The 25,251-nt window shown below is 44.9% G+C and overlaps 1 protein-coding gene across 4 annotated transcripts in view; it reads left to right on the top strand.

The window, feature by feature from the left end:
- ADAMTS9 (ADAM metallopeptidase with thrombospondin type 1 motif 9) overlaps positions 1–25,251 on the top strand; it is a 137,108-nt gene that overhangs the window by 39,078 nt on the left and 72,779 nt on the right. For all 4 annotated transcript variants that reach the window (XM_075130221.1, XM_048858027.2, XM_075130222.1 and 1 more), the window contains 8 exons: positions 4,339–4,484; positions 16,564–16,745; positions 16,835–16,971; positions 17,918–18,035; positions 18,312–18,407; positions 23,819–23,985; positions 24,098–24,227; positions 24,989–25,115. In XM_075130221.1, coding sequence (XP_074986322.1) covers positions 4,339–4,484; positions 16,564–16,745; positions 16,835–16,971; positions 17,918–18,035; positions 18,312–18,407; positions 23,819–23,985; positions 24,098–24,227; positions 24,989–25,115 — 1,103 coding nt within the window. The remainder of the gene's footprint in view (positions 1–4,338; positions 4,485–16,563; positions 16,746–16,834; positions 16,972–17,917; positions 18,036–18,311; positions 18,408–23,818; positions 23,986–24,097; positions 24,228–24,988; positions 25,116–25,251) is intronic.

The following is a 25,251-nucleotide window of genomic DNA, read 5'->3' as shown; positions in this document are numbered from 1 at the left end:
AGAGACTAACCAATTTATTTGAGCATGAGCTTTCGTGAGCTACAGCTCACTTCATCGGATGCATATTTCTCCAGTTCCACTCCTTATCCTGCACAGCAAGCCAGTGTGTGTGTGCAATGTTCTTGCTAACGGAGAAAGATTTGATCATGCGTTTTTGCAGCGCATGGTGTGGGATGTGTATGTGCAGGTGAGAGAGAAGATCATACTGTGATTCATCCGATTCCTATTTATTGTCCTCCCACGGACGGAAGTAGATTGACATGCCTGGGCGGTACAGTGGGGACCCTGAGCCTGCAGACACCTGCTGGCCATTGGAACGAGACCTTAATAGTTTGTTTTCCTGGCTGCCAGTGTAACCTGACGCAGCGCGATCAGCAGGATTTGAACCCAGGAACTCTCCTGCTTTAAAAGCATGAATCTCTCCTATTTAAACTCAAGGTGTAGGAGCTTAAGTATGCTTGCCTCTGATATTCTGTAGCAGAGAGAACTCCTGCTGGCATTCCTGTTCCATCAGAGGAGGGAAACTGATTGCAGGGAGGATGGAGGAGTTGAGAGGATGAAGTTTGCTCTCTCTAATTCAATGATACTTCCCCATTGGGGTGGTTTTTTTTGTTTTTTTTTGGTTCTGACACGGTGTCGTTCAGGATGAGTAAAAACTAGCCGGGGCAGTGAGAGGGGAAACCTCTTTTCAGATTTTTTTCTCGAGATTACACAGAGCTTTTCCATGGAGTTTTGACTGGACAATTCTGCAGAAATTGTTGAAACTCCCCACGGGTTCTCTGTGGCCGTAGTGATCAGTCACAAATTAAATATGAAACGAACAGAGGCCAGTGTGCCAGAGAAACCGGGGTACATCAACAAATTCTGACTCCCATTACCATGGAGACCATTCCATTTCAGTTTCTTTTCGTGCCAGTCCAGCCTCAGCAGCAATCTAGCAATGTTTGTTGACACAGCATTCATTTGATGAATGGTTTGTGATTTGTCTAAATATTTGAGCAGTGCTACTTTAGTTACGGGCGTGGCAGCATTTTCACTGCAAGGTCTGTTTTATGATAGGCTTACGACTCCCCGGTTTAAAGGCCCAATCCAACCACCACTGATTTTTAATGGGAGTTGAACTGGGCCCTACATTTTCTTTAGGTTTAACATTGGATTTTGCAGATGGCCAGAGCACAGAACAGGGAGGTGAGAATTTCCGGGCTCTGTAACCAGTTCTGTGGGCTTGTGCAAAGAGCTTTCTGTGCCTCGCTTTCCTCATCCACAAGCTAACTGGATTGAGGTGGGATGTTCTAGGTGAATTTGCTGGCCAGCGTTAGCCAGGAGGTTGGATTAAACGGTCACAACAGTCTGAGAAAAGGGAGTGGTCACATTGCTTTCGCTACCTCATGGGGCTGTTTATGAAGAATCATGAGTTACTGTTTTCAAAATATTTTTGTAAACTATTTGTTTTTCTGTCATTAAACGCTCAATCCAGGTATGATCATTTTTGTTATACAGCTACAGTCTTTATTCCTGCATAATTATTACCTCACAGCCCTAGTCATGGATTGTGCTAAGCACTGCACAGACAGCGAACAAACAACAGTGATTTCAATAGGTTTTTGCTTCAGTAAAGTGCTCAGATTGTGCCTGAAATGTGATATAAAACTAATCAGCTATTTTTAAAGGGCAACAAAAATTGCATCGTAGTGATTTTGAAGGTGCCACCCACCATTCCTTGCTGTCTGAGATATGCAGAGTGCTTTACACACAAGCATTCATGGAAAACAGGAGCCATCTTGTTAGGATGAAACCTCTTGCTGATCCCTTTATAAATGCCCAGAAACAGGGACTGTCACTTTCTGAGAAGAATTTTGTGCAAAATCCTTGAGTTTCAAGAAGCTGTCGCGATGTTGGAGGAATAGCCGTATGCGTTGCAGTGGCGCTGAAAAATCCATGGATCTCGAACGAAGTTGATGGAGGGTGTTTGATTTATTTTTAGCCCCAAAGCAAGTAAGCACCTGCGGGAATCCCATTGATTTCCCATGAATAGGGACTGACTGCGGAACCAGAATCACATTTAACACTACTGCCAATAAAGTGGAATTTTTTTTTTAAACATTCAAATACTTTACAGGTTTCAGAGTAGCAGCCGTGTTAGTCTGTATTCTCAAAAAGAACAGGAGGACTTGTGGCACCTTAGAGACTAACCAATTTATTTGAGCATAAGCTTTCGTGAGCTACAGCTCACTTCATCTTTTCAAATACTTTAAGCACTCCCGATTAAGAAATGCATTGATCAGGCTATTAGCTTGCAATCCTTCAAACACATGAATGTGAATTGTTTTACACAAGTAACTGGGGGCTTGTCTACACTTACCAGGGGTTTGACACGCGGCGATCGATGCATCGGCGGTCAATTTAGTGGGTCTATTGAAGACCTGCTAAATCGACCGCCGATCGCTCTCCCGTTGACTCGTAGACTCCACCTGAACAAGACGTGCAAGGGAGCGTCTCCAGTCGGCATCACGTAGTGTGACGCCCGCGGTAAGTAGATCTAAGTACGTCAACTTCAGCTGCATTGTTCACGTAGCTGAAGTTGCATATCTTAGATCGATCTCCCCCCATAGTGTAGACAAGCCTGGGACTACTTGGTTGCATAAAGCTACTCACACATAGAAGTGTTTTCAGGATCAGGGCCCTATGTCATCCCACTCTTCTTATGTGTTGGAACCTAGGTGATATGCATCCGTTTTTCAAAAACCCCTTCAGTACTCCAAGGCAACAGGATGCGTTGCAAACAAACTGGTAGCCTTAGCTTTGGCTTCCTTTCCCATCCCCCACACTCTAGGCTCTGGAGTATTGGTTTTAATGTGAAAATAGGATATAGCAAATAGCCACGTTTATAGATTTTAAGTCCAGAAGGGATCATTAGGGTCACTGTGTCTCTCCCCCTCCCCCCACCCCCCTACCCTGCATAGCACGGGCTGTAGAATTTGATCCAGTAGTTTCTGTGCGGGAGCATTTATTGAGCCCAATAACTTGTGGTGGGATTAGACAGAGCGTGTCTTTTGGAAAGACATCCAGTCTCCAATGAACAGCACCAATTGTGAGAGGAACTGATCACTTCCCTGGGCGAGTTATGTCAGTGGTTAATTACCCTCCATGTTAAAAAGCACAAAAGGGTCCTGGTCCCCGAGCAGGGCTTCTAGGGGCTATGGGAACACAAAATTCACGAGGGGTGAAATCCTGGCCCCCTTGAAGTTTCACCATAGAATTCAGGGGATTTGATTCTCAGGCCTTGTCCACACTAGAGAGGGTTTGCCATGCCTCTATAGCTCTACCAGCCAGCCCTCCTAATGGAGGCATGGCTTAGAGCGGCAAAAGATGCGCTCCCACAAAAGACTTTTTTTTGCCAGTGTAACTGCACCTGCTCTAGGGCTTTTGCTGGCCCAGCTGCAAGGGTTGGGGAGAGTAATTTTGTTTTTCACACTCGGACCTGATGTAGCTATGCCAACAAAACTTTTACATGGAGATCAGGCCTGGGGAAGTAAAGTGATGTGGAAAAAGTGTTCTGGGGGTGGAGAAACCCCACTTGTTTTTATTTACCATTTTTATTGGCCTACTTTTCTTATGTTTTCCCTTCCCTTTATTCTGGCAGTTTCTAGAGTTCAGGGAACTTTTCTTTCTTTATATTCCTGCTCTTCTGTCTCTTTTTACTGACCCATTGTGGCTCTTATCTGATTTTCTGGCTACAGGCTAAGTAGCTTTTTTTCAAAAGCCGTCACTCCTAGTGTTGCTTTACAGTTCAGGATCAGTAAACAGGGGGTATTTTGCGGCTGCGGTAGCTGTTATCTGTTTCTCTATAAATCACTCTTCTGGCCTCTGCAATCTGTCTGGTCTTCACCTTTTAAGGATGCAAAAGTTTTGAACCTGCTGCTTCACCTTAATCTCATGTAGAGCAGTATAATGCCATGTGACCTGCTCTTATTGTTACTGAAGTCAGAAAAGCCCGTAAGCATGTGTCCTAAGGTTACAGCTAAGCATGTAGTGGTTTCCTGAGTTGGGACTTGTGAGTTTCATCCTTGATTTCAATGAGGGCAGGTTCAGACACCGGGGATTTTAAGCGCTCTAGCATTTAAAAATGTTTTCCCAAGTTTTTGAGCCGGTGTGATGAACAGTAAGTGAAGGCTTCTTTTGCAAAATGTTCCTCTTCTTGTGAATGTAGCTGTTGAGAAAAGGCAGGCAAATGAACATGGGCTGAAGACTGAGGGGGAAATTGGATTGCTAACTTCTAAAATGTCAATATTCTGTAATGGAAAAGAGTCGTTCTGTGATGCTCTCTCTTGCGTACAGCACTGCAAGTATGGTGTATGTGTCCCCAAGGAGCGAGAGGCGCCGGTAACAGATGGAGCGTGGGGATCGTGGAGTCCCTTTGGAAGCTGTTCAAGAACCTGCGGTGGTGGCATAAAAACTGCAGTTCGAGAATGCAACAGGCCTGAGTGAGTACAATAGCACTGAAAAACCTACTGGTTTGACCGCTCGAGCGGTGACACTGACGCTGGATTGGGGGCCCAAACTGACCAAAATATTGACTGGGCCACCCAGATGTAAATATTTTAAGAGAGGTGGTGAACTGCTCGAAAGCATTGGCCTGACTCTGCTCCAGATGACTCAGAGTTTTAAGATACCAACCAAATGTCCACCTAGCGCTACTGTATGAATCAAGTTCCTTCCACAAACACTTCATTAAGCCCTTTTATGCTTTTACATGTGAGCTGGCACAGATTAGACAAGCTCTGTGGAAATCTGGACCCTGTTTTTTTTTTTTTTTTTTAAAAAGCATTTAAAGATGTTTATCATAAACGTGTCAAGCAAATTCATATGCCCTTTGAAATCACAGGGAATTTTGCCATTGACTTCAATAGGATCAATACCTGACCTGTAGAATGTTAGCAGCTGGTTTGAAAACAATCCGTTTAACGCAGTGACTGGGCTGATTTCTGCCTTACTGCCTGCACTCAGTCATTGTGAGTGATGAGGAGAGGAAGGGATCATCTGGGGCTCTGATTTGGGGTGGGCAGGAGAGTGTGTTCTGCTGAGTTGGCTGAAAACAGGAATTTGAAAAGGCAAAGTAAGAATCGAGTGAGCACTTCAAGGCAGAAATCGTTCTACTTTCTTGCCGGTAGTGTCAGAAAGGTTATTGCCAAGGAAATTGGCATTAGCAGTGGGTCCGTGTCAGGTTTTGCATCAGCTCTTTGAAGTCTGTGGTAGATGAGTGTTAATTGAGGAAGGGAGGTTTAGACCAGGGACACTGGCGTTAGAATGATACCTGGAGATTGCTCCGTTTGCGTGAGCAAATGTCACAGTAAAGGAAAGGCTGAGGGCAAGGGAATTGGACGTCGACAAGCTCGTTAAAATAATGCTGAGCACAACGCCAGAAACACAAACATCAGAGCGTCCTCACTCCTGACGGCCTCCACCAGTTTTGCAACAACTGAGCAATGCAGAAACTGGGTGGCTCTTCACAGGTAAAATATAATTCCATGTATGCAAAGGATGCTCAAAGCAGCCATCCAGCCAAACACTCAGACCTTTCTGATGAATGACATTCCTGGTGGGATGGAGCACTAGGAAGCTGGATGGATAGATTCTCTGGTAAGAAGTCTCCTGGACCTCAAAGCCTAGCCTCTTCAACACTACCTCCTTCTGCAATTCAGAAGTTAAATTGTGTGTATTTGCAAACATAGTTGTAGGCTGGCATTTTCAAAAGTACCAAAGTGAGTTAGGCCAGTGGTTCTCAAAGCCAGTCTGCCACTTGTTCAGGGAAAGCCCCTGGCACGCCGGACCGGTTTGTTTACCTGCTGCGTCCGCAGGTTCGGCTGATCGCAGCTCCCTCTGGCCGCGGTTCGGCGCTCCAGGCCAATGGGGGCTGTGGGAAGTGGCGCAGGCCAAGGGACATGCTGGCTGCCCTTCCTGCAGCCCCCATTGGTCTGGAGTGGCGAACTGTGGTCAGTGGGAGCCGCGATCGGCTGAACCTCTGAACACGGCAGGTAAACAAACCCATCCGGCGTGCCAGGGGCTTTCCCTAAACAAGCGGTGGACTGGCTTTGAGAACCACTGAATTAGGCGACAGCGCCCATTGAAAACCAGTGGGAGCTGGGTGCTTAACAATCTAATGCACTTTTTAAAACACCACCCATAGTGCAGTCAGTTGTGCTTATTTTCCTGGATTTCTTTCGAGAGCATTGTAACTCCCATTGTCCTCCCCTTGAACCCACCATGAAGTCTCCACAGAGGTTTTTTTTTTTTTTTGTCTTGGGCTGGCCCACGGAGGTTTTACGGTGACTTTGTTTTGCCATTTAAATTTGATATCATGATGGATGTGGGCTGCAAGGACCTACATTCTCCTCATGAGATTTTTGTGATGTGCAAGTGAGTGAGACAAGTGAATAAGGTTAGAAAGAAAGAAAGAAAGAAAGAAAGAAAGAAAGAAAGAAAGAAAACCTCTGCATAGTCTCTCACCCTCATTTTAAAACTCACATTCTTCCCCCCTTTTCAAAATGTTCTTTTCTAAAATATCGACTGGCACTAGTCTAGCTGAAAAGCAGTTTTATTCCTAAATGTTTTGACTGTGTTCTGACACCCTATAAAAACAATAACAAACAACCCAAGTTTCTGAAGTCAGATCCAAATGACTTTTTATTTGCCCTTGTATATTAAAAAAAGACTTCACATTTGTAAACAGATTTTTTTTTATATGAGCATGCAGGTTGGCGCCTTGAATGCCAATGAAATGGTCTGTTATACTGACTGTGTGAAGAGCCTCTCAAATCCAGCATTTAAAATGGAAAAAGCCCAGTAACTCTTAGTTGGAGTCCTGCTCCTGCCTCTGTCTATAATATGTTCTGACACCTACATGGTTGAGCACTTTGTAGAACAGTAGGAAGCTGTAAGCCTACGACAGGCAAGCAGACTGTGTTTTGACATGCACTCAGAGGAATGTATTAGCTGTCCAGACCAGCCCCTTCACCTGGGCAATCCAGGCTGGATGGTAACGCTAAAGCCAACTGCTGCAGCATATCACAGACGGTATCTGTATTGATGGCACAGTGTGTCAAAGAAAGGCACAGTTGCAGTAACAGCAGAAGGAAGCATAGCTCTTAGGACATCAGCACAGGGGGCCCCATTTGCAGGAAAGGCTGTTTGGATCTCAGCATCATCCCTGTCTGTGGTTTTAGCCAGATCTGCATTTCTGGTATGTCACAGGAGTAGCTACGTGTGTTGAAAGCTGGCTGAGTTTGACATGTAAGCATATCTCCAAATAAATGTGCCGAGCCGCTTAACTGCTGAGCTGCTGGCAATACGGTTAGCTCGTAATAGAGCTACAGATTAAAACGCTTCTGAGCTTTCCCCGTTGAAATGTGTTCAGTCTTTTTTTGGGAAAGGGGTGGTCAGATCGGGTTTTCAAAAGGTGGCCTCTGTTGGCGTGCATGCCATCTCTTTCCAAATTTCTGTGTAGTCTCACTTGAGTACAAAAGCTCCACTCCACACACCCGCACAAAGCCCATCATTTGCCTGCACAAGTGATTGGGTGCACAGAGTTTTGTGCATTGAACTGCATGCAGGTGGAGACCGGGTTCATACCCATTGGGAAGACCCGGCCCTCGTGGGTCAGGTTTTGATGCATGTAAAATGGAAGTCTAGCCCTATAGTGAAATATTTGGTCAGGAAGATGGCATGCTGGCAACATTTTAGCTCGAAACATGCAACGCTAAAAAGATCGGTCCCGTTAGTGGAAAACATTGTGGGTGTTTCTGTATATTACCTCTGTTTCTGTGCCTGTTTGCAAATGCAATGACCTTTGATGCATCTCATAGAATTTGCACGCTCAGAACCCCTTTTGTGTATGCCCCGTCAAGTGTTGCACATGTAAATTATGTCACTTGTGCCCACAAAGGTGTTGCACATGCATAAGTGCACTTCGTATAATAACTCGGGACAGTTGGGTTGTGTCCAGCTCTCCTGAAGCAGAACGTAATCACGCTGATGCCTTGAGAGGTAAGTGTGAAAAATAATAAAGCTTAGCATTTACATAGGGTGTATTATATAGTCAAAACAAGTCAGTGTGGGAGCACAGAGGAGAACCCAGGTCTGTCTCCTAGTGTGATTTGTTAGGCCACGTACTGAAATGGAAGGATCTTTGAATCTCTAGCAGGGATTTAGCTGGGTGTGGGTGGGTGTGTGGAGCAGAGTTGGGAAGGGAATATTGCTAGACTGGAGAAACAGTCCACAACAGACGTTACCTGCTAGTACAGATGCTTCAGAAATGGTAGGGTTATGCATAGAATGAGCAGGTTTGTATGCATGAATTACTTCATTTTCCATCATCTGCCACTTGTTGATGGCTGTCCATAAAAAAATATTCCACCGTGCTGGTTGAGAATGGCTAATGCGCCAGTATTTCTTCATGGCATTAAAAATGTCACATGTTATTGGTGAAAATCCATGTCTGAAAATATTTTATATGAAACTGATTTCCTGGTCAGGGTCAGCCATCTCAGTTTTACCAGGCTCTGTTAAAGTTTTTCAAGTGTGTCTCAAAAATTATCAGAGTGGTTTGGGGCTAGTTTGAAAAAAAAATCAATGTAAGCGTGTTTAAGCCTCCAATACTAGCAGAAGGGAAATTTAATAGCAAAGTTACGAAGCTGACAGATCATGGCAAGTTTTAGCATTCTTTGCTTTATGGTAGGTTCTTGTATGCAGTATATTATCTCTAATCTCAAATATCATGTCTAAAAAATGTAATTGCTTAAAGGTCTAATTGTATGGGGGGGGGGAGTGTTGAAGTGGTTAGTATTACATATGACAAGAATCCTGCATATTCTTGTTTACTACCTTAATATGAAAAAACACATCTTCTGTTCATGATATCTGTTTATAATGGGAGCATTATGCTTTAAAGAGTCATAGCTGCAATGTATTTCTCTCTTTAAAACATACACGGGCAGAGGGTTTGCATAATTTAAGGCCATCATGAAATTGTAGTACTGCCTTTGCAATGTAAATGGAAAATAGTTTCAAACTGAAACTAATTCTTGTGTCATAAGAACCCTAACCTGGGTTATTTTTGGTTTCAGAAGATCTGTAATGTTCACCTAAGAATGAAAACTCTCCGCCCTAATAATTAAACTATTATTCTGATCTATGTTCTCCTGCAACCTCAAGTGTTACTGATTTGAAGGTTGGAAGCAAATTTGATATGCTGCTGGGATCAGCACAAAAAAGTTTATATTTGGTATGCTTGTAAAACCAGGACTGTCCAAGCGGAGATTCCTGACAGTTTTTTTAAATTAAAATAATAATTTTGACTATAAATGACATCAAAAATTTGTAATTCAGAAAATGTTGACCTGTTCTAGTTCAAATTCATGTTCCCAGATGACATTCAGTGGTGTCAAGTCATGTTGCCTGGGTTTGTGTTGGAGTTTGCTGTAGCATGTTGGATTACTCAGATGCCCAAATGCCTCTTGTGCATGGCGGGTACTTGTTTACAAGAACTAGAGCTCTGCTTTTATTTCCTGGTTTAAAATCAATGTGTCCAATTCTATATGAGTCTAAATTGTGGTAACTCCATTGATGTCAATTACATAAGTACAAGTTTCAGAGTACCAGCCGTGTTCGTCTGTATCTGCAAAAAGAAAAGGAGGACTTGTGGCACCTTAGAGACTAATCAATTTATTTGAGCATAAGCTTTCGTGAGCTACAGCTCACTTCATTGGATGCATACGTAGAGGATCTGTCCCAGTTCTGAGTACTCCCTATTTCTCTTTCCAAAAAATTATGCTGTAAGAGGATCAATATGGCCCTGTCTCACTGCCTGCATTGAGGGCTAGGTTCTGCCCACCACTCTCTGGCCAATTATCTGAGCCAGCGTGGGAGTGGGAAGTGAGAAAATGTCACTGGTGCTCGTAGCCAGCAGTAGATGACAACTCCTTGGAAACAGGGCAGAGAGGATACTTCCGCAGAAATGTGTTTACAGGCTTGTCTATGTGTACTGCTTTAGCTAAAGGGTTGATTTTAAATTGATTTACTTATCCCAGTGCAAAAGGCTGGGTGAACACTATATCACATTGATGCAAAGTGAAGTACTGTTGATTGAGCTTCAGGTGATTAGGAACAGGGTTAAGCCAAACCAAAATAAGCCGACTTTAACCTGAACTAAGAGCGTCCGCACTGCGTTTTTCACTGGTTTAAATAAATGGCCAAGTAGCCAAGGCCACAGAGTCATAAGACTGCTCTTGGTGTGAGTAGAGCTTATGTGTCACCCTTTGCAGAGAACTGTGCTGAAAGCCAGAATCTCGTTTTCTCTGTCTAGAGAAGAATTAAGCAATCTACAGTACAGACACCTTCATTTCATTGAGGAGAGGCAATCACTGACAGGCAAAGTGGTGTCTTTTTAGCTACCGATGCATTGTATTTCTTTTGTGGTCGTTGGCTGAGATGAAATGTCTGCCTGCCCGATCTATCTACAAATACGCCATACGTGTGTTAACAATGGTAGGTAGAGCTGGGTAGAACGACCATAATCTCTTCTCCAGTGACCCAGGGTAGGGAATGGCTTATCTGATGCGTGTGAGTCTTTTCACTGGAGAGTGAGTCAGTGGGTGAGCCCAATCTGCAGAGCTCCTATTTTTCTCCTGGAATCATCAGGCTGCTGGAGTGCTGCGACCACTGCTTGTCCTGCTGATCAATGTTGTCTCATTGTTGCCTTATATTTCCCTGTCAGCCTGTCTGTAGCCATGTGTGTGTTGTCTCTCCTCTAATCCTTAAATTGGGGTGGGCACCGTCTTTGTTCTTTTGTGTGTGTACAGCACCAAGGACAGTAGAGTCCTGATCCATGCCTCGGGCTCCTAGGCACTCCAGTAATACAAATAAATAATAATAATGCTCTGGTATTGACTCATCTTAAAAGGGAGCGTGCAAGTGAGTAATCTGTATTAGCGAGGCAGTGTTGACTGGGAAGCACAGGATTTGGAGGCAGGCCACCTGGTTTCCATTTCTGCTTTGCCAGTGTCCTGTTAAGAGAGTGCATTTGCCTTTACGTGCCTCAGTTTCCCTATCTGTATAATAGATATTACTGGGGCTGCCTCCGCCGATGAAGTATTTTGAGATCTACAGAAGGAAAACATTATATATGAGCTAAATATTATTGCTATAAATGTGGAAAGATGTATTTTTGGTGGTAGGCTGCATGTTGTCATGCTAGTCATTGAAGATCGTCTGACATTTGCACAATTTATTTTTGTTTCACTTTCTTGTATTATGGCTCATTAGGGAAATCTCAGAATGTATTTGAATTTGGAAAGTTTCCCTTGCAATTTGTTTTGTTCAGAGGCATACTGAATGGGAAGCAGATGCTACTGTCATTTTAGGGGGAGGTTTTTTTGAGGTAGAAATAGAAGTTAGGCACCAAACTCCAGCCCACAGTCAATCTCCCATTTATATTTTTACGGATCTCCCCCTGAGATTGTGTAACACTGCCTTCTACAGGACAGAACATTTCAGCCCCATCCACTATTTATCTATTTGGAATGTTCTTGCCCTCTTATGGGCTGGTCTAAAAAGAGTGTATTAAATGCAAAGAGTTGGGTTAATGGAGACTCGTGATTGATATTTTCCATGCCCAAAAGTTATGAGGAAAGTTAACTCGGCCCCTGTGTGCGCATGTACTGTTCTGTACAACTTTTGACTTATGGATACTATTTTTTCAGGAGTCACCTAAATTGGCTCCTCCCAGATTTAATTTAAAGTGTCATATCTTTGCTTCTGTAACACCACAAAATAAAGGAGAGCTGCAGTTACATTTGATTGTGTTATCAAACAAATAAACCCACCTTTTGAATGTATGATCTAGCAGTTCTGCTCTTAAATCTAATGTTTCACCTTTTGGAGCTTTAATTTTAAATTGGTTGTAGATGGTGGCTAGAACAAACTGCTGGTGGATTAGACACTGGGCCAACGGGGCCCGTGCCTCAGGGCCCCAAAAACTGGGCACCCCCACGGCTGACCTGCTTCGCCCGTGGCACTCCTCCCGTGGTCCAGCTCCACCCACCCGGCGCTCCTGCCAGGGAGTGAGGGAAGTCCCCGCGCTCCAACCTTGCTCCCCGGTAGGAGTGCGGGAGGAGGCAGAGCGGGGACTGCAGATGGAAGGCGTGTGGAGGGGCCCCCACTTGCTCTGGCCCAGGGCCCCACAGAAGCTTAGTCTGCCAATGGGCTCTTTCCAAGGTCATGTTATTTTGTTGTTGTTTATTTGTATCATCCTGGTGCCTAGGAGTCCCACTCATCTAACAGGACCCCGTTGTGCTAGGCACTGTGCAAACACAGAGCAAGATGGTCCCTACTCCAAAGAGCTGACAATTTTAAATGTAAGATAAGTGACAACAAGTGGGTAGAGTGGACAGACTGGGAGCACAAGGAGATGACACGAAATACCGGTCAGCATTGTTCTGGTTAAAAGATTGTAATTGGTTAAAACTGGATTGGTAACTGGTTAAAAGATAGGAAACAAAAGATAGGAATAAATGAGCAGTTTACAGAATGGAGAGAGGTAAATAGTGGTGTCCCCCAGGGATCTGTATTGGGACCAATGTCGTTCAACATATTCATAAGTGATCTGGAAAAAGGGGTAAACAGTGAGGTGGCAAAATTTGCAGATGATACAAAACTACTCAAGACTACTCAAAGCAGACTGCAAAGAGCTACAAAAGGATCTCTCAAAACTGGGTGACTGGGCAACAAAATGGCAGATGAAATTCCGTGTTTGCAAATGCAAAGTAATGCATGTTGGAAAACAATCCCAACTATACATATAAAATGATGGGGTCTATATTAGCTGTTACCACTCAATAAAGAGATCTTGGAGTCATTGTGGATAGTTCTCTGAAAACATCCACTCAATGTGCAGCAGCAGTCAAAAAAGCCAACAGAATGTTGGTTCTCATTAGGAACAGGATAGATAATAAGTCAGAAAATATCATATTGCCTTTATATAAGCCCCTGGTATGCCCACATCTTGAATACTGTGTGCAGATTTGGTCGCCCCATCTCAAAAAAGATATACTGGAGTTGGAAAAGGCACAGAAAAGGGCAAGAAAAATTATCAGGAGTATGGAACAGCTTCTGTGTGAAGAGAGATTAATTAAGGGACTTTTCAGCTTGGAAAAGAGATGACTGTCGGGGAGGGTTATGATGGAGATCTGTAAAATCACTGGTGCGGAGAAAGTAAATAAGGAAGTGTTATTTACTCCTCATAACACAAGAACTAGAGATCGCCAAATGAAATTAATCAGCAACAGGTTTAAAACAAACAAAAAGAATTATTTCTTCACACAATGCACAGTCAACCTGTGGAACTCTTTGCCAGAGGATGTTGTGAAGGCCAAGACTATAACAGGGTTCAAAAAAGAACTAGATAAGTTCCTGGAGGATAGGTCTACTGGCTATTACCAGGATGGGCAGGGACGGTGTCCCTAGCCTCTGATTGCTGGAAGCTGGGAATGGGCGACAGGGGATGGATCACTGGATGATTACCTGTTCTGTTCATTCCCTCTGGGGCACCTGGCATTGGCCACTGTCAGCAGACAGGATACTGGGCTAGCTGGACCTTTGGTCTGACCCAGTATGGCTGTTCTTATGTCCTATCCATTGTCAAGTTTTCTGTAGGCATCACAGCAAAAGAGTTTTAAGCGGGATTTGAGGAAGAACACTGCAGATATCTATAGAGATGTGAGGGGGCAGCATAAAAGAAAACATGAAGATGGTTGCTTGAAAATTTAACAAGCAGGTGATCAGGGCCAGTTCTAGGAGTGGACAAGCAGGATGATTGCTCTGGGGGCCAGCTTCCAGAGGGCGCTGTACAGTTGTGCCACTGACCCTTTTTCCCTTCGGGGAGGGAGTGCTAAAAACATGCTCTGTCCTGACCAGCCGGTCTCCTGCCGATGATGAAGGGTGACAGTTGTAACAATTTTTTTTTTAAACTGGACGATGTCATGGTCTGGAAGGCATGCTGCATCCTTTCCCATGCTCAATCCTCAAAAGTGGCCAGATGGAATTTTACCAGAGTTTCTGGAACAATTATCCTTTGAGCTGACAATAAGCACCATACTTTTCATCACAAAAGGTACTTCCTAGGTCCGAAAATGAGTTCCTGTCCTGAAAATGCTTTCTGATCAGTACCTCTAATGTCACAGTGGGATCGCTCATTCTCTCATTACTGCTGACAGCTACTGGCAGGTCTCCTTTGGCTCATGTAGAAGAGACAGGTGGTTTTGGGGTGGCAGGTTGTGAGTAGAGCTGGTCAAAAGCGGTTTGCCGGAATGATTTCCTGTTGGTAAGTGCCCTTTCTGTGGGGAAAATTTCAGTTTCCCCATCAGGAAAGTCAAAATGACAGCTGCCCACCTGGAAGGCTCTTGTCAATTTCACTTTCTGCAATTGAAATTGACAAGAGGAGCCTAGACTTTCACCCATGTGAAGAAGCTGTTACTTGGCTGTGCAAGGAAAATGGTGATGGTGGTGTTTTAGTTCCTCGCTATCAGAATCAACAAGGGCTCCTAGGCTCTACAGTAATACAAACAATAAACAATAATTGTCACAGCAAGGTGCTCTAGACCATCAATGGTCATAAAGCTCTTACGGTGATGAGGTCCGGGTACATCTTTCTAGGGATCGTCCCATCTTTATTTGTAGATTCTCACAACATAAAATTTAAAATTACTACAGCAGAGGGGGAATTTATTCCTCTGGGGAATCTTTCTCTCTGCCCACTCTCTCCATCATAATCTGTGTTCCTCAGAAGAGGGTGGAGTCTGCCATGCCAATGAGGCAATTCCCTTAAAGATATACAAAAACTGGATTCATTAGCTAGTCTGCTTGCAGTAGCATGATAAAAATAGCAGTATGGCCGTGACTGCATGCGTGGTGGCTCAGGCTAGCTGCCCAAGTACAATCTCTCCTGACCCCCTGAGCTGCCATCCATGCAGTCTTCTGCCAAGCGCCGTCCCAACTGCTGTACAGAAACAAACTGACCCTGGACTTTGCTTAGTTGTTTTTTTGGATCACTGAGGATTGTTAAGCATCCCGCCCTGACTCCCTTGCCTATTGATTTTTTTATTTTTTTTTGCACCTCTGCAATTCCCAGCTTTCATTTGTAACCGGAAGTAGGTGAATGGAAATCTCACAAGAGAGCATCGTTTCACTGGATTTTCAGTCCAAAGTAGTTCCGAACTTGTTTGAGGTTTCCCCTTTGCAGCTCCATATTCAGGCCTGCATTCCAGCCCACTTTGAGCTGTGTCCTATTGTGGATCTGGATCTATCTGCCTTTCAGGTATCCCACTAGTCGGTTGAGCAGTGGCAAATTATCAGGGCTTTGTGATGAGCTGTAGGGTGCAGCTCACTCTACCTCACTCCTTCTCCCCCCGGCCCCATCTTTATTTTCCTTTGTCTTTGTTCTTATTTCTTAACCCCTTCCACTTACTGCTTGCAGTAGTTAGCTGTCACTTTGAGATCTTTCTTAAAGAAATGCATGAACAAAATATAGGCTCTACATCACCAGTGACAGAAAAGAAGTGTTGTAAATAATAAATGTCTTGAACTAGTTAGAGGAATGTGATTGTGGGACCGGTCGCTGGTAGCATAGCACTTGATCCAAGGCTCATTAAAGTCAGTGGAGAAACTCCTGTTTGCATCAGTTGGCTTTGAATCAGGCCCATCATGAGCAAGCATGGGAGCGATCCAAAGGAGTTTAAGCTTCTTCCTTTACCCCGTGTGTGCAGAGCAGCCGTCGTTGTGTAATGAGGTGGAGGGTGGCAGCAGAGACCAAAGTCATCTTTCCTTTTGGAAGGCTGGGGAAGGCTTGTGGGTGGCTGCAGGCTCTGGTTGCTGTGTTATGGAATCTCTGAATAAAAGAATAATGTAACTGTTAAATACAGGCTCTCCACATCGTAATAAGAACACTGAACCTGGTACCCGGCCTGGGGCTCAAACCCAGGAAGAGTAACATACATGCTCATGTGCAATTGAGGCAGCATACACAGTCCCTGGGAAAGGAAAATGGGTAGCATTCTAACCACTTTCCTGGCTGCTGCAGGAATGAGCTTGATGGGTTTCATAGCCCCCAGTCTCATTTGGAAGAGCGTCTTTCATGAGATGGGAGAGAGAGGTTGAGAGGCTCAAAGGATGAAAAGTACCAAAACTTAATATATTAGGGGGAGAGAGAGAGAGAACTCAAAAAGAGGCTCTGTTGATACAAGAGTACTTGTGGCACCTTAGAGACTAACCAATTTATTTGAGCATGAGCTTTCGTGAGCCACAGCTCACTTCATCACATCTGATGAAGTGAGCTGTGGCTCACGAAAGCTCATGCTCAAATAAATTGGTTAGTCTCTAAGGTGCCACAAGTACTCCTTTTCTTTTTGCGAATACAGACTAACACGGCTGTTCCTCTGAAATCTGTTGATACACTGCATCTTAGGCTTGTGGTTGATCATTGTATCTTAGAACTAAAGTGATTTTTTTTTCCAGGCCCAAGAATGGTGGGAAATATTGCGTGGGTCGTCGAATGAAGTTTAAATCCTGCAACACTGAACCATGCTCTAAACTAAAGAAAGACTTCCGAGATGAGCAGTGCGCTGACTTTGATGGGAAGCATTTTAACATTAACGGTCTACCTCCTAATGTGCGTTGGGTTCCTAAATACAGTGGAAGTGAGTATGTCAGGAAATTAATGTCAGCCTCCTTGAAATGGCTGCATAAGGGAATAGAATTAAAATAACGTTACCTTTTGCTTTTCCAGTTTTGATGAAAGATCGGTGCAAGTTGTTCTGTAGGGTAGCAGGAAACACAGCCTACTATCAGCTCAGGGACCGAGTTGTTGATGGCACCCCTTGTGGCCCAGACACAAATGACATCTGTGTGCAAGGACTTTGTCGGGTAAATATTTCCTTCTGCTGTTTAACTAGGTTGTTTTCTTGTTTCTATTGAAAAGATCCGTTCTCGATCCCACTTCCACATTCTGGGCTTCACTGGTGCTAGTGTGGATTCTTCCTGAGGCAAATCAAAGAAGTCCTGCTGTCATGGTCATGTGCCCTGTGACTGGAATTTTCAGAGAGCTTAGTGCGCACACCTGGGCCTGGATTTTCCAGAGACCTCAGCAACTATTTTGGCACCTTAAGAAGTGACCAGTTTTTCAAAACAGCTCAGCACTGCGCTTTTTGAAAATCTGTCCGGAAGTGTTGCGGTTTCTGGGTGCTGAGCACTCTTGAAATCTGAGCCCAATTTCGGGCGGGGAGCCCATGAAAAATCTAGCCCTGTGCTCTTTTGAAAGTCTGACCCTGCCGGAATTTATTCCCCCTTCGCAATTATTTTAATGCTATTCTCCTCTATCTGAGAACAGCCTATTCCAGAGTGACTTCCCAAACTGAGGTTCCCTTGTACACACGGCAATCTCTAAACTGGATAACATTGCTGTCTTTTTCTTCTTCTCCCAGCGGTACAATCCCAGGCACAAGTACACAATCCCTTGATGTTAAGCCTTGTTTGGGAGTGAGGGGCACTAGCATGCACGGGAACCCACTGTTAATTGTAATGAAGTAGGATACAATAAACTGTCTGTTATGGAAAGAGATCCCAAATTGTCGTAATGTTACAGTGTGCAAATTCCACATTTGATTATAACGAGTCCTTGCTTTTTGGAGACCCTCTGCTTAGAAACAGCTTCAGTGTAAGATAGTTACAATGCAAATTAACTAAGCATGTGGAAAAGGGGAAAAAAAATTAGTTTGGCGGTGGTCTTTGTAATATCATTTAATTAGGAGATTTGTAAGTTCTGTCCTATTTAATATTTGTTCAGTCTAGTTTTTAACTTTTTCTCTTAAAGCAAGCTGGCTGTGATCATGTGCTAAATTCCAAGGCAAGAAGAGACAAATGTGGCATTTGTGGCGGTGATAATTCTTCATGCAAAACAGTCGCGGGCACATTTAATACAGTGCATTATGGTAAGACTCCGTCACCAAAAAACTTTACAGAGAAAAATGCAAGCTTATGAAAGCATTAACCACATACAGTCGAGAAAAACACTCATGTAAACTGCAGAATCCCTCTAGCTGTGGTATATTCTGTTCTGTAACTATGTATGCTACCCTCAAATGAAACGTTTGGTTTGTGTAATGCCTGATCGTTTAACATTTTTGAAGATTTTTCCCTCCTCCCATAAAAAAACCAGTAAATGGGATGGCTGAGGAATAGTCTTGACCTTTTGCTCCATCTTCTAGGCTATAACACCGTGGTGCACATACCTGCTGGTGCTACAAATATCGATGTGCGGCAGCACAGTTACTCAGGGAAGCCAGAAGATGATAACTACCTTGGTAAGTTTAATGCAGAGAGACGCGCTATTTATACCGCCCTTTCTCAGCTAAGGAATAGTTAGATTTCAAAAATATGTACAGTATATCTGCCAAACAGACTAGCCTTAATTTTGCTTCATCTGTCTAGGTGTGTCTGGCTACTTATAAGGTCCTTGTTGCTGTCGTACATGAAAGGCTAACACATTTTAATTGCTTCATCCTTACAATGCCCCTCTGGGATCTGGAAGTAGTAGTATTCCCATTCCACAGGTAGGAAGTAAGGGAGATTAAGTAATTCGCCCAGGGTCACTCAGGAAGTCTGTGACCCCGCTTGGAAATGAGCTCTGATTTCCCAAGTCCCAGAGCCAGTACGCAGATCCCTTCATAAGCTACGTTTGCTGGAGTATAAAGACAGACGTTTACAAGACAAGACATTTTAATGGGAATTCTATACATATTTTTAGGTAATGTAACCAAAATATATATTATTCCACTGTAAGATAACAGGCCTGATCCTCATTTACACAACTTCCCCTTTACCCCTGCCAGAGCAGTGTAAACGAGAATCAGGTCCCAAGCATCTCGGTTTTATTTAAACCGATATGTCATAATGGTAACTCAACCTTTAGCTATTGCACACACACGACAGCAAGATTCTGACCCCCTAGTTCACGCTGAGCAGTAACTTGCTCCTGAAATAGTACGGCTTGAGTGAGGATGGCAAGGATGGCAGAATCCAGCGCTACGGAAATTCACCTATGGGTAAATTTGATACCAAGACAGATGCCCAGTAAGGCTTGTCTTCCACTTCGGTCCTGCTGTCTCCCCCCCAAGTAAGGTTCATGCTGGCCCTTTGCACAGCCGTGAATTTCATCCTGAGAGGGGTGAAATCCTGGCCACATTGAAGTCCAGGAAGTTTTGCCCCTGATTTGCAAAGTGCTCATACTGTGACTCTGTTTCTCTTCCTTTGCACACATCCTTTGTTTGGGTTGGTCAGCAGCATTGTGGTTCGTTCGCATTTATCTAGGTCTCTGTTTGGAGAATAGGTGTCATCTTGTTTTCCAAAGGTGGAATAATCAGCTTGTCAAAACAGGCTGGTTTTGCTGTTAGGTTGTTTTTTATTTTTATAGATTTTTAAAAATAACTGAATGAGTGTGTGTGTATTGGCTTTAATGATTAGGGTTATTTTAAATGTTGTCTTCACTTGGGGTGAAATTCATCCCTGTGCAGAGGGCTGGCATGTAACCCGTGCAGCGTTTATGTTCCACTTAAGCCCTCAAAGTAGGACATAAATGATGGACGGGCCTTGTGTATAGGAGTTCATTTCACCCATGGATTTTTTCGTAGTATCACTACTTAGGCCTCGATTTACTATGGGAGAGATTGTCCCTTATCCTAACACAGATGCTCAAGGGAAGAATGGGGTGGCTTGTCCATTATTAATGCATGTTTATAAGTGTCTAATTAAGCAAAACTGGATTAATATGCAAGCTTTGTTACCAAGAGAACCGTAAAACTTTCCAAACACTTTCTGTCTTTCTCCAGAGGGAGAGATTCCTCCCTACTCTTCTCTTTCCTAGAAAAATAATCTTCCATGTATATAGTTCCCTGCTGTGTATTTAGAACAGTCTACCCCGGCCAGGCCCCTGCGCCCAGAATAACCTCTCAGTTCTTTCTGGAGAGCTTTAATCTTCTTGAAAAGCATGAAGTCAAATCTTCTTTAATGTTACAGCATAGAGTATAGGGTCTAGGCCAGTTGTGATTTCTTTAACTGAATATTGCTGGGAAAGCATCTCTTCCTATTAGGCCTGAATAAAAGCAAGTCAAAAGTGTGCATGTGTACATTCATTTCACAGTTCACTGAGTGTGAAATCTTAGGCCCTGGATATTGTGAACCTTGTAGTAGTTACATAACAATCTAGGAGGAATTTGATGTCATCAAGTCTGGGATGTCTAAACGGTCTCCCCTATTGTTGTAGGAAGGTGCAATAAATGGAATGGATTCCTTTAATGTGTTTTAGTGCTGGTTAATAGTATTAAGTCACAGTATGAAGAATTTGGTTGGGGCTGAATCCTGCAGTTTGAGGTTTTCCTTTGGCCATGAACGTGTTAGCTGCTGAGCAATCTTTTGCTTTATTCTCTCTCCTAGTTATGTTTCAACCACACCTTCCACGTTTTGATGGTAGCTTTAGGTTTTACAGTAGAGAGCCTTTGTAGTAATGTAGCTGTGATGGGTGAAATGGTGGGGAAACTAACTTAGGAAATTAGCTACATAATCGCATTAGTGTGAAGTTGTTCAACAGACTGCTGTTTGCAGGAAACTGTTCCTTTTAGAAAGCAGTTAGGTTTTAAGCCGTCAGTGCTTTTGCATACCTCAAGATCTGGAATAAAACAAAAAAGGATGATGCTGGCTGAACTCCATTGGAAGGTGAAATCCAGGCAGCTCAGTTTGATGGCATGTACCCTAACCCTATGCCCCTGAATGCAGGATGAAAAGGGTCTACAGCCTGACAACCTTTCCAGCGAACAGCCTTGCCCAGCCCATCTTTATCTGTGTAATTCTGGTGTTGCAATATTTGGGGGGCAGTTTACATGTTCTATTTAAAGACCACGCTGGCACATCTTTGCCACCCCTCCTGTGCCCTGTATTGAGGAGCAACCCCCAGCAGTCGGCCTTTCTTCTAATAAGACCTGGGGCCAGCTTAGGATCTGCCGACGCTGCAGCTGGTAGATGTGACTTCCAGCGCAGCCAGGCATCCCCATGCTAGCTCTGCCTGCGCTCGCGTTCTGACCCTCACAGTCTCGCCATGGCAGCAGGAAGGGCTGCTTGCCCTGCGTACGTACCTAGGGCCTCTGATGGGACTGCACTCAGCATGGCTAGCCCCTCTCGTTGCTCACGCCTCTTGCTCGGAGCGAGGATGGGTTTGTCCACTCGAGCTGGAAATTCCACCTTCCCTGAAGGGTTTGTCTACGCTGCACGCCACTGGCAGTGGCCTGTCGGGTCCGTGTAGCTACGAGGCACAGGGAAAAGCCTCCTCCCTGTGGTGTGGAGCGACCCGTGACAGCGAAGGGCTCTGGCATGGGGGAGGCCATAGGGATAAGGCTCGGGTCGCTCGCTGCGGCTTCCCATTGCCAGAGCTGTTCCCCACTGCTGGAGCCTATCCCCCACCACGGGGAGCTGCCGGAGCCTTTCCCCGCTGCCTCCCCCCGGCGGAGTCTTTCCCTGTGGTGGGGAAAGTTACCAGCAGTTCCGTATGCCTAGGAAAAGCATACGGGGGCCACATCCGGCCCTTCAGACCTTTTAATCCAGCCTTCAAGCTCCCGCTGGGGAGTGGGGTCAGGGGCTTGCCCCACTCCACGCATGCCATGGCTCTGTGCGGCTCCCGGAAGCAGCTCCATACCCCCGTCCGAGTCCTATGCGTAGGGGCAGCCAGGGGACTCTGTGCGCTGCTCCTGTCCCAAGCACCGCCCCCGCAGCTCCCATTGGCCAGGAACCGCGGCCAATGGGAGCTGCAGGGGTGGCACCTGCAGACGGGGCAGCGTGTGGAACCACCTGGCTACACCTCCGCGTAGGAACCAGAGGGGGGACATGCCACTGCTTCCAGGAGCTGCTTAAGGTAAGCACTCACCAGAGCCTCCACCCCTGACCCCCTCCCATGCACCGACCCCCTGCCCTAGCACTGATTCCCCCTCCTGCTCCCTGAGCCCCTTGGTCCCAGCCCAGAACACCCCCCCTGCACCCGCAACCCCTCATCCCCAGCCCCACCCCAGAGCCTGCACCCCCAGCTGGAGCCCTCACACACACCCCGCGCCCCAATCCCCTGTCCTAGTCCAGAACCCCCTCCCACAACCTGAACTCCTCATTTCTGGCCCCACCCCAGAGCTCTCACCCCCTCCCACACCTCAACACCCAATTTTATGAGCATTCATGGCCCGCCATACAATTTCCATACCCAGATGTGGCCCTCGGACCAAAAAGTTTACCCACCCCGATCTACAAGATCACCTTTAAATAATTCATAGGTTCCAAGTCCAGCAGGGACCATTGTGATTGAGTCTGACCTCCTGTGTAACACAGGCCAGAGAACTGCCCCCAAATAATTGCTAGCGCAGACGTTTCAGAAAAGCATCTGTGATGGGTTGTCACCCGCAGGGGTGCAGACAGGTTGTCACCCTCAGGAGGACCGCCTCACCCCTCTACCCGCCCAGATTATCTGGCCCTTTTCTCACACTGCTTTGCTGGGGAGACACAGGCAGCCTCACCAGGCCCTGTTATCGCCCAACAGGACAGCAGGTGGCACCCCACACCCAAACTGAGCTATGTCAGTGCTGCACTAACCCACTCAGACAGACGGACAATTTCCCAGCTTCCCAGGTTCGCACCCCCCTCACTGGAGTATAAACCCAAAATTAGACCGTCTTGCACTGCACAGGGATCTGTACAATGTAAGCTCATTAATAACGTTTGCCTTACCCTCGATGTGGTAAAGATATGCAACAGCCTTTGCTCGCAGAGCAGGGCTTTTTCCCCAGACACTTCACTCAAAGGCACACTGGTTTAGACAAAGAGAAACAATGTATTAACTACAAAAGATAGATTTTAAGTGATAGGAAACAGATCAAAGCAGCTTGCCTTCATCTCTTAACGGATCTTGTGGTCATTGGGTGGTTTGCTCGAGGTCTGCTGTGCCAGCTGTCTGTGCAGGGTTGGAGCTGCGGCGCGCAGAGGGAACACACACATGTGCTGCCAAATATCTATCAACATCTAATCATACATCCAATCTTGATTTAAAATCAGAGACACCATCGTGGGATAGAGTGTTCCCGAGCCTGAGATCCTCTCAATGCAGGAGGCTGTCAGGAAGCAGTAGCTGTTCCCCCAGCCCCTCCGTAAGTTAGGACAACCGAGGGCTCTTCTCACAGAGGGAGGCTCCTTTTGTCAGTCCCAGCCTGGGACCATAAAAGACCTGTCCTGCTGATTGCTCTCCATCCCCTCCTTTGGAAACTACAGCAACTTCCCACCTCCAAAAACTACTTATTTTTCAGGGTTCAAAATAAAGATTTTTAACCCAAAAAAAGGCTCAAAGTTACAAAATTGTATCACTGCCTCGACTTGCCTGACCCTGCTACCTGGCTGCTGGGCTCCACAGTGGGGCAATGTCTCCAGCCTCGGGGCCTGATCCCGTCATATGTGGAGTCTCCCTCTGCTTCCACTGACATCAAGCATGGCATTTCCAAAACTGTATGGGCAAGCTTCTCAACCTCTGGAAATCAGGGAGTGAAATCACTGAAGCCAATGCTTCTACACCAGTTTACACCAGCGAAGGGTCTGGCCCCATAGTGTTAAAATGTGTATATATGGGACCTCAAATAAAGTGCATGAGTTACTTATGTGAGTGTGGGGTTGGTTTGTTTTTACCTCTTTTGCGCAGCATTATCAAACAGCCATGGAGTCTTCATCTTAAATGGGGACTTTGTCGTCAGCATGTTTAAAAGGGAAATCAAAGTTGGGAATGCTGTGATCGAATACAGTGGCTCAGACAATACAATTGAAAGGATTAATTCTACGGAGCGCATTGAGCAAGAAATCGTTGTTCAGGTAAAGTGTACTTTCTTCACGCAAACGCACCTCCGCTGGGTTTTATTTGAGTGAAAATAGCGCAAATATTGACTGTTCTTAGTTTATCCGTATGTGTCTTTGTTTTCCCCAGATTCTATCAGTGGGTAATTTATATAACCCTGATGTTCGATATACATTCAATATCCCCATTGAAGACAAACCTCAGCAGTATTACTGGAACATCTATGGCCCGTGGCAAGCCTGCAGTAAACTTTGCCAAGGTATGTGCTTTGGAATATTTTAAATCAGTCACAGCATTTTCGGGATTTTGGTGGTGGTAACAAATGCATTTACACTTGCTTTCTCTGAACTTATTATCTCATATGAGTTTGATCATTTCCGTGAACTGTAGTAGTGGAATGATCTATGCTGCCTTATGCCAGCTGATAATGTTTAGCACTTTTCTGGTGCTTCTCGTCTTCAAAGTGCTTCACAAACAGTCACTCACTGAGCCTCGCAACAACCTTATGAGGTAGGGAAGTGTTGCAATGGGGAAACTGAGGCACAGAGCATTTCCTTCTCGTTCCCAGAGCTGCAACGGGAGTCAATGTCAGAGCTGGGGTTAGCATTCAGGAGCATCTGTCTCTGTACCTCTATATACCTCAAGGTGGGTGACAGGGAATGGATCACTTGATGATTACCTGTTCTGTTCATTCCCTCTGGGGCATCTGGCATTGGCCACTGTCAGAAGACAGGATACTGGGCTAGATGGACATTTGGTCTGACCCAGTATGGCCGTTCTTATGTTGTGATACACTACCTCTCTCTCATTCACCAGTAGTACTAACGTCCATCTAAATAAGGTGGATCCTTTTTTGAGTTCATGATGCAGATTTCACCTCTGTACTAGATTCCCTAGATCAAATAGATTTGCAGAGCACAATTTGAATTTTTTTAAGAAGCTATTTTGAAAACAGAAAGAGAGAGAATAGATTGGATCACTTTCCTGTATGTGTTTAAAAATTTATTTTTTCCTATTTAGGGGAACGAAAAAGGAAACCCATTTGTGCCAGAGAATCTGATCAACTCATGGTGTCAGATCAAAGATGTGATCGAATTCCCCAACCTGATCCAGTAACTGAGCCTTGTAGCACAGAATGTGAATTAAGGTGCACTCTACTCAGTCATGTATATACATTACATCATATATTTATTGCCTAGTCTTCTTTCCTTTCACTGCCTTTTGTGGTTCCTTATTTCTCAGTGACCTACACTAGCTGAAGCAGACAATAACATTGCTTTCGT

This window comes from Caretta caretta, chromosome 7, assembly GCF_965140235.1.
Source record: "Caretta caretta isolate rCarCar2 chromosome 7, rCarCar1.hap1, whole genome shotgun sequence".
Taxonomy (NCBI): Eukaryota; Metazoa; Chordata; order Testudines; family Cheloniidae; genus Caretta; species Caretta caretta.
This window is presented reverse-complemented; position numbering and strand designations above follow the sequence as displayed.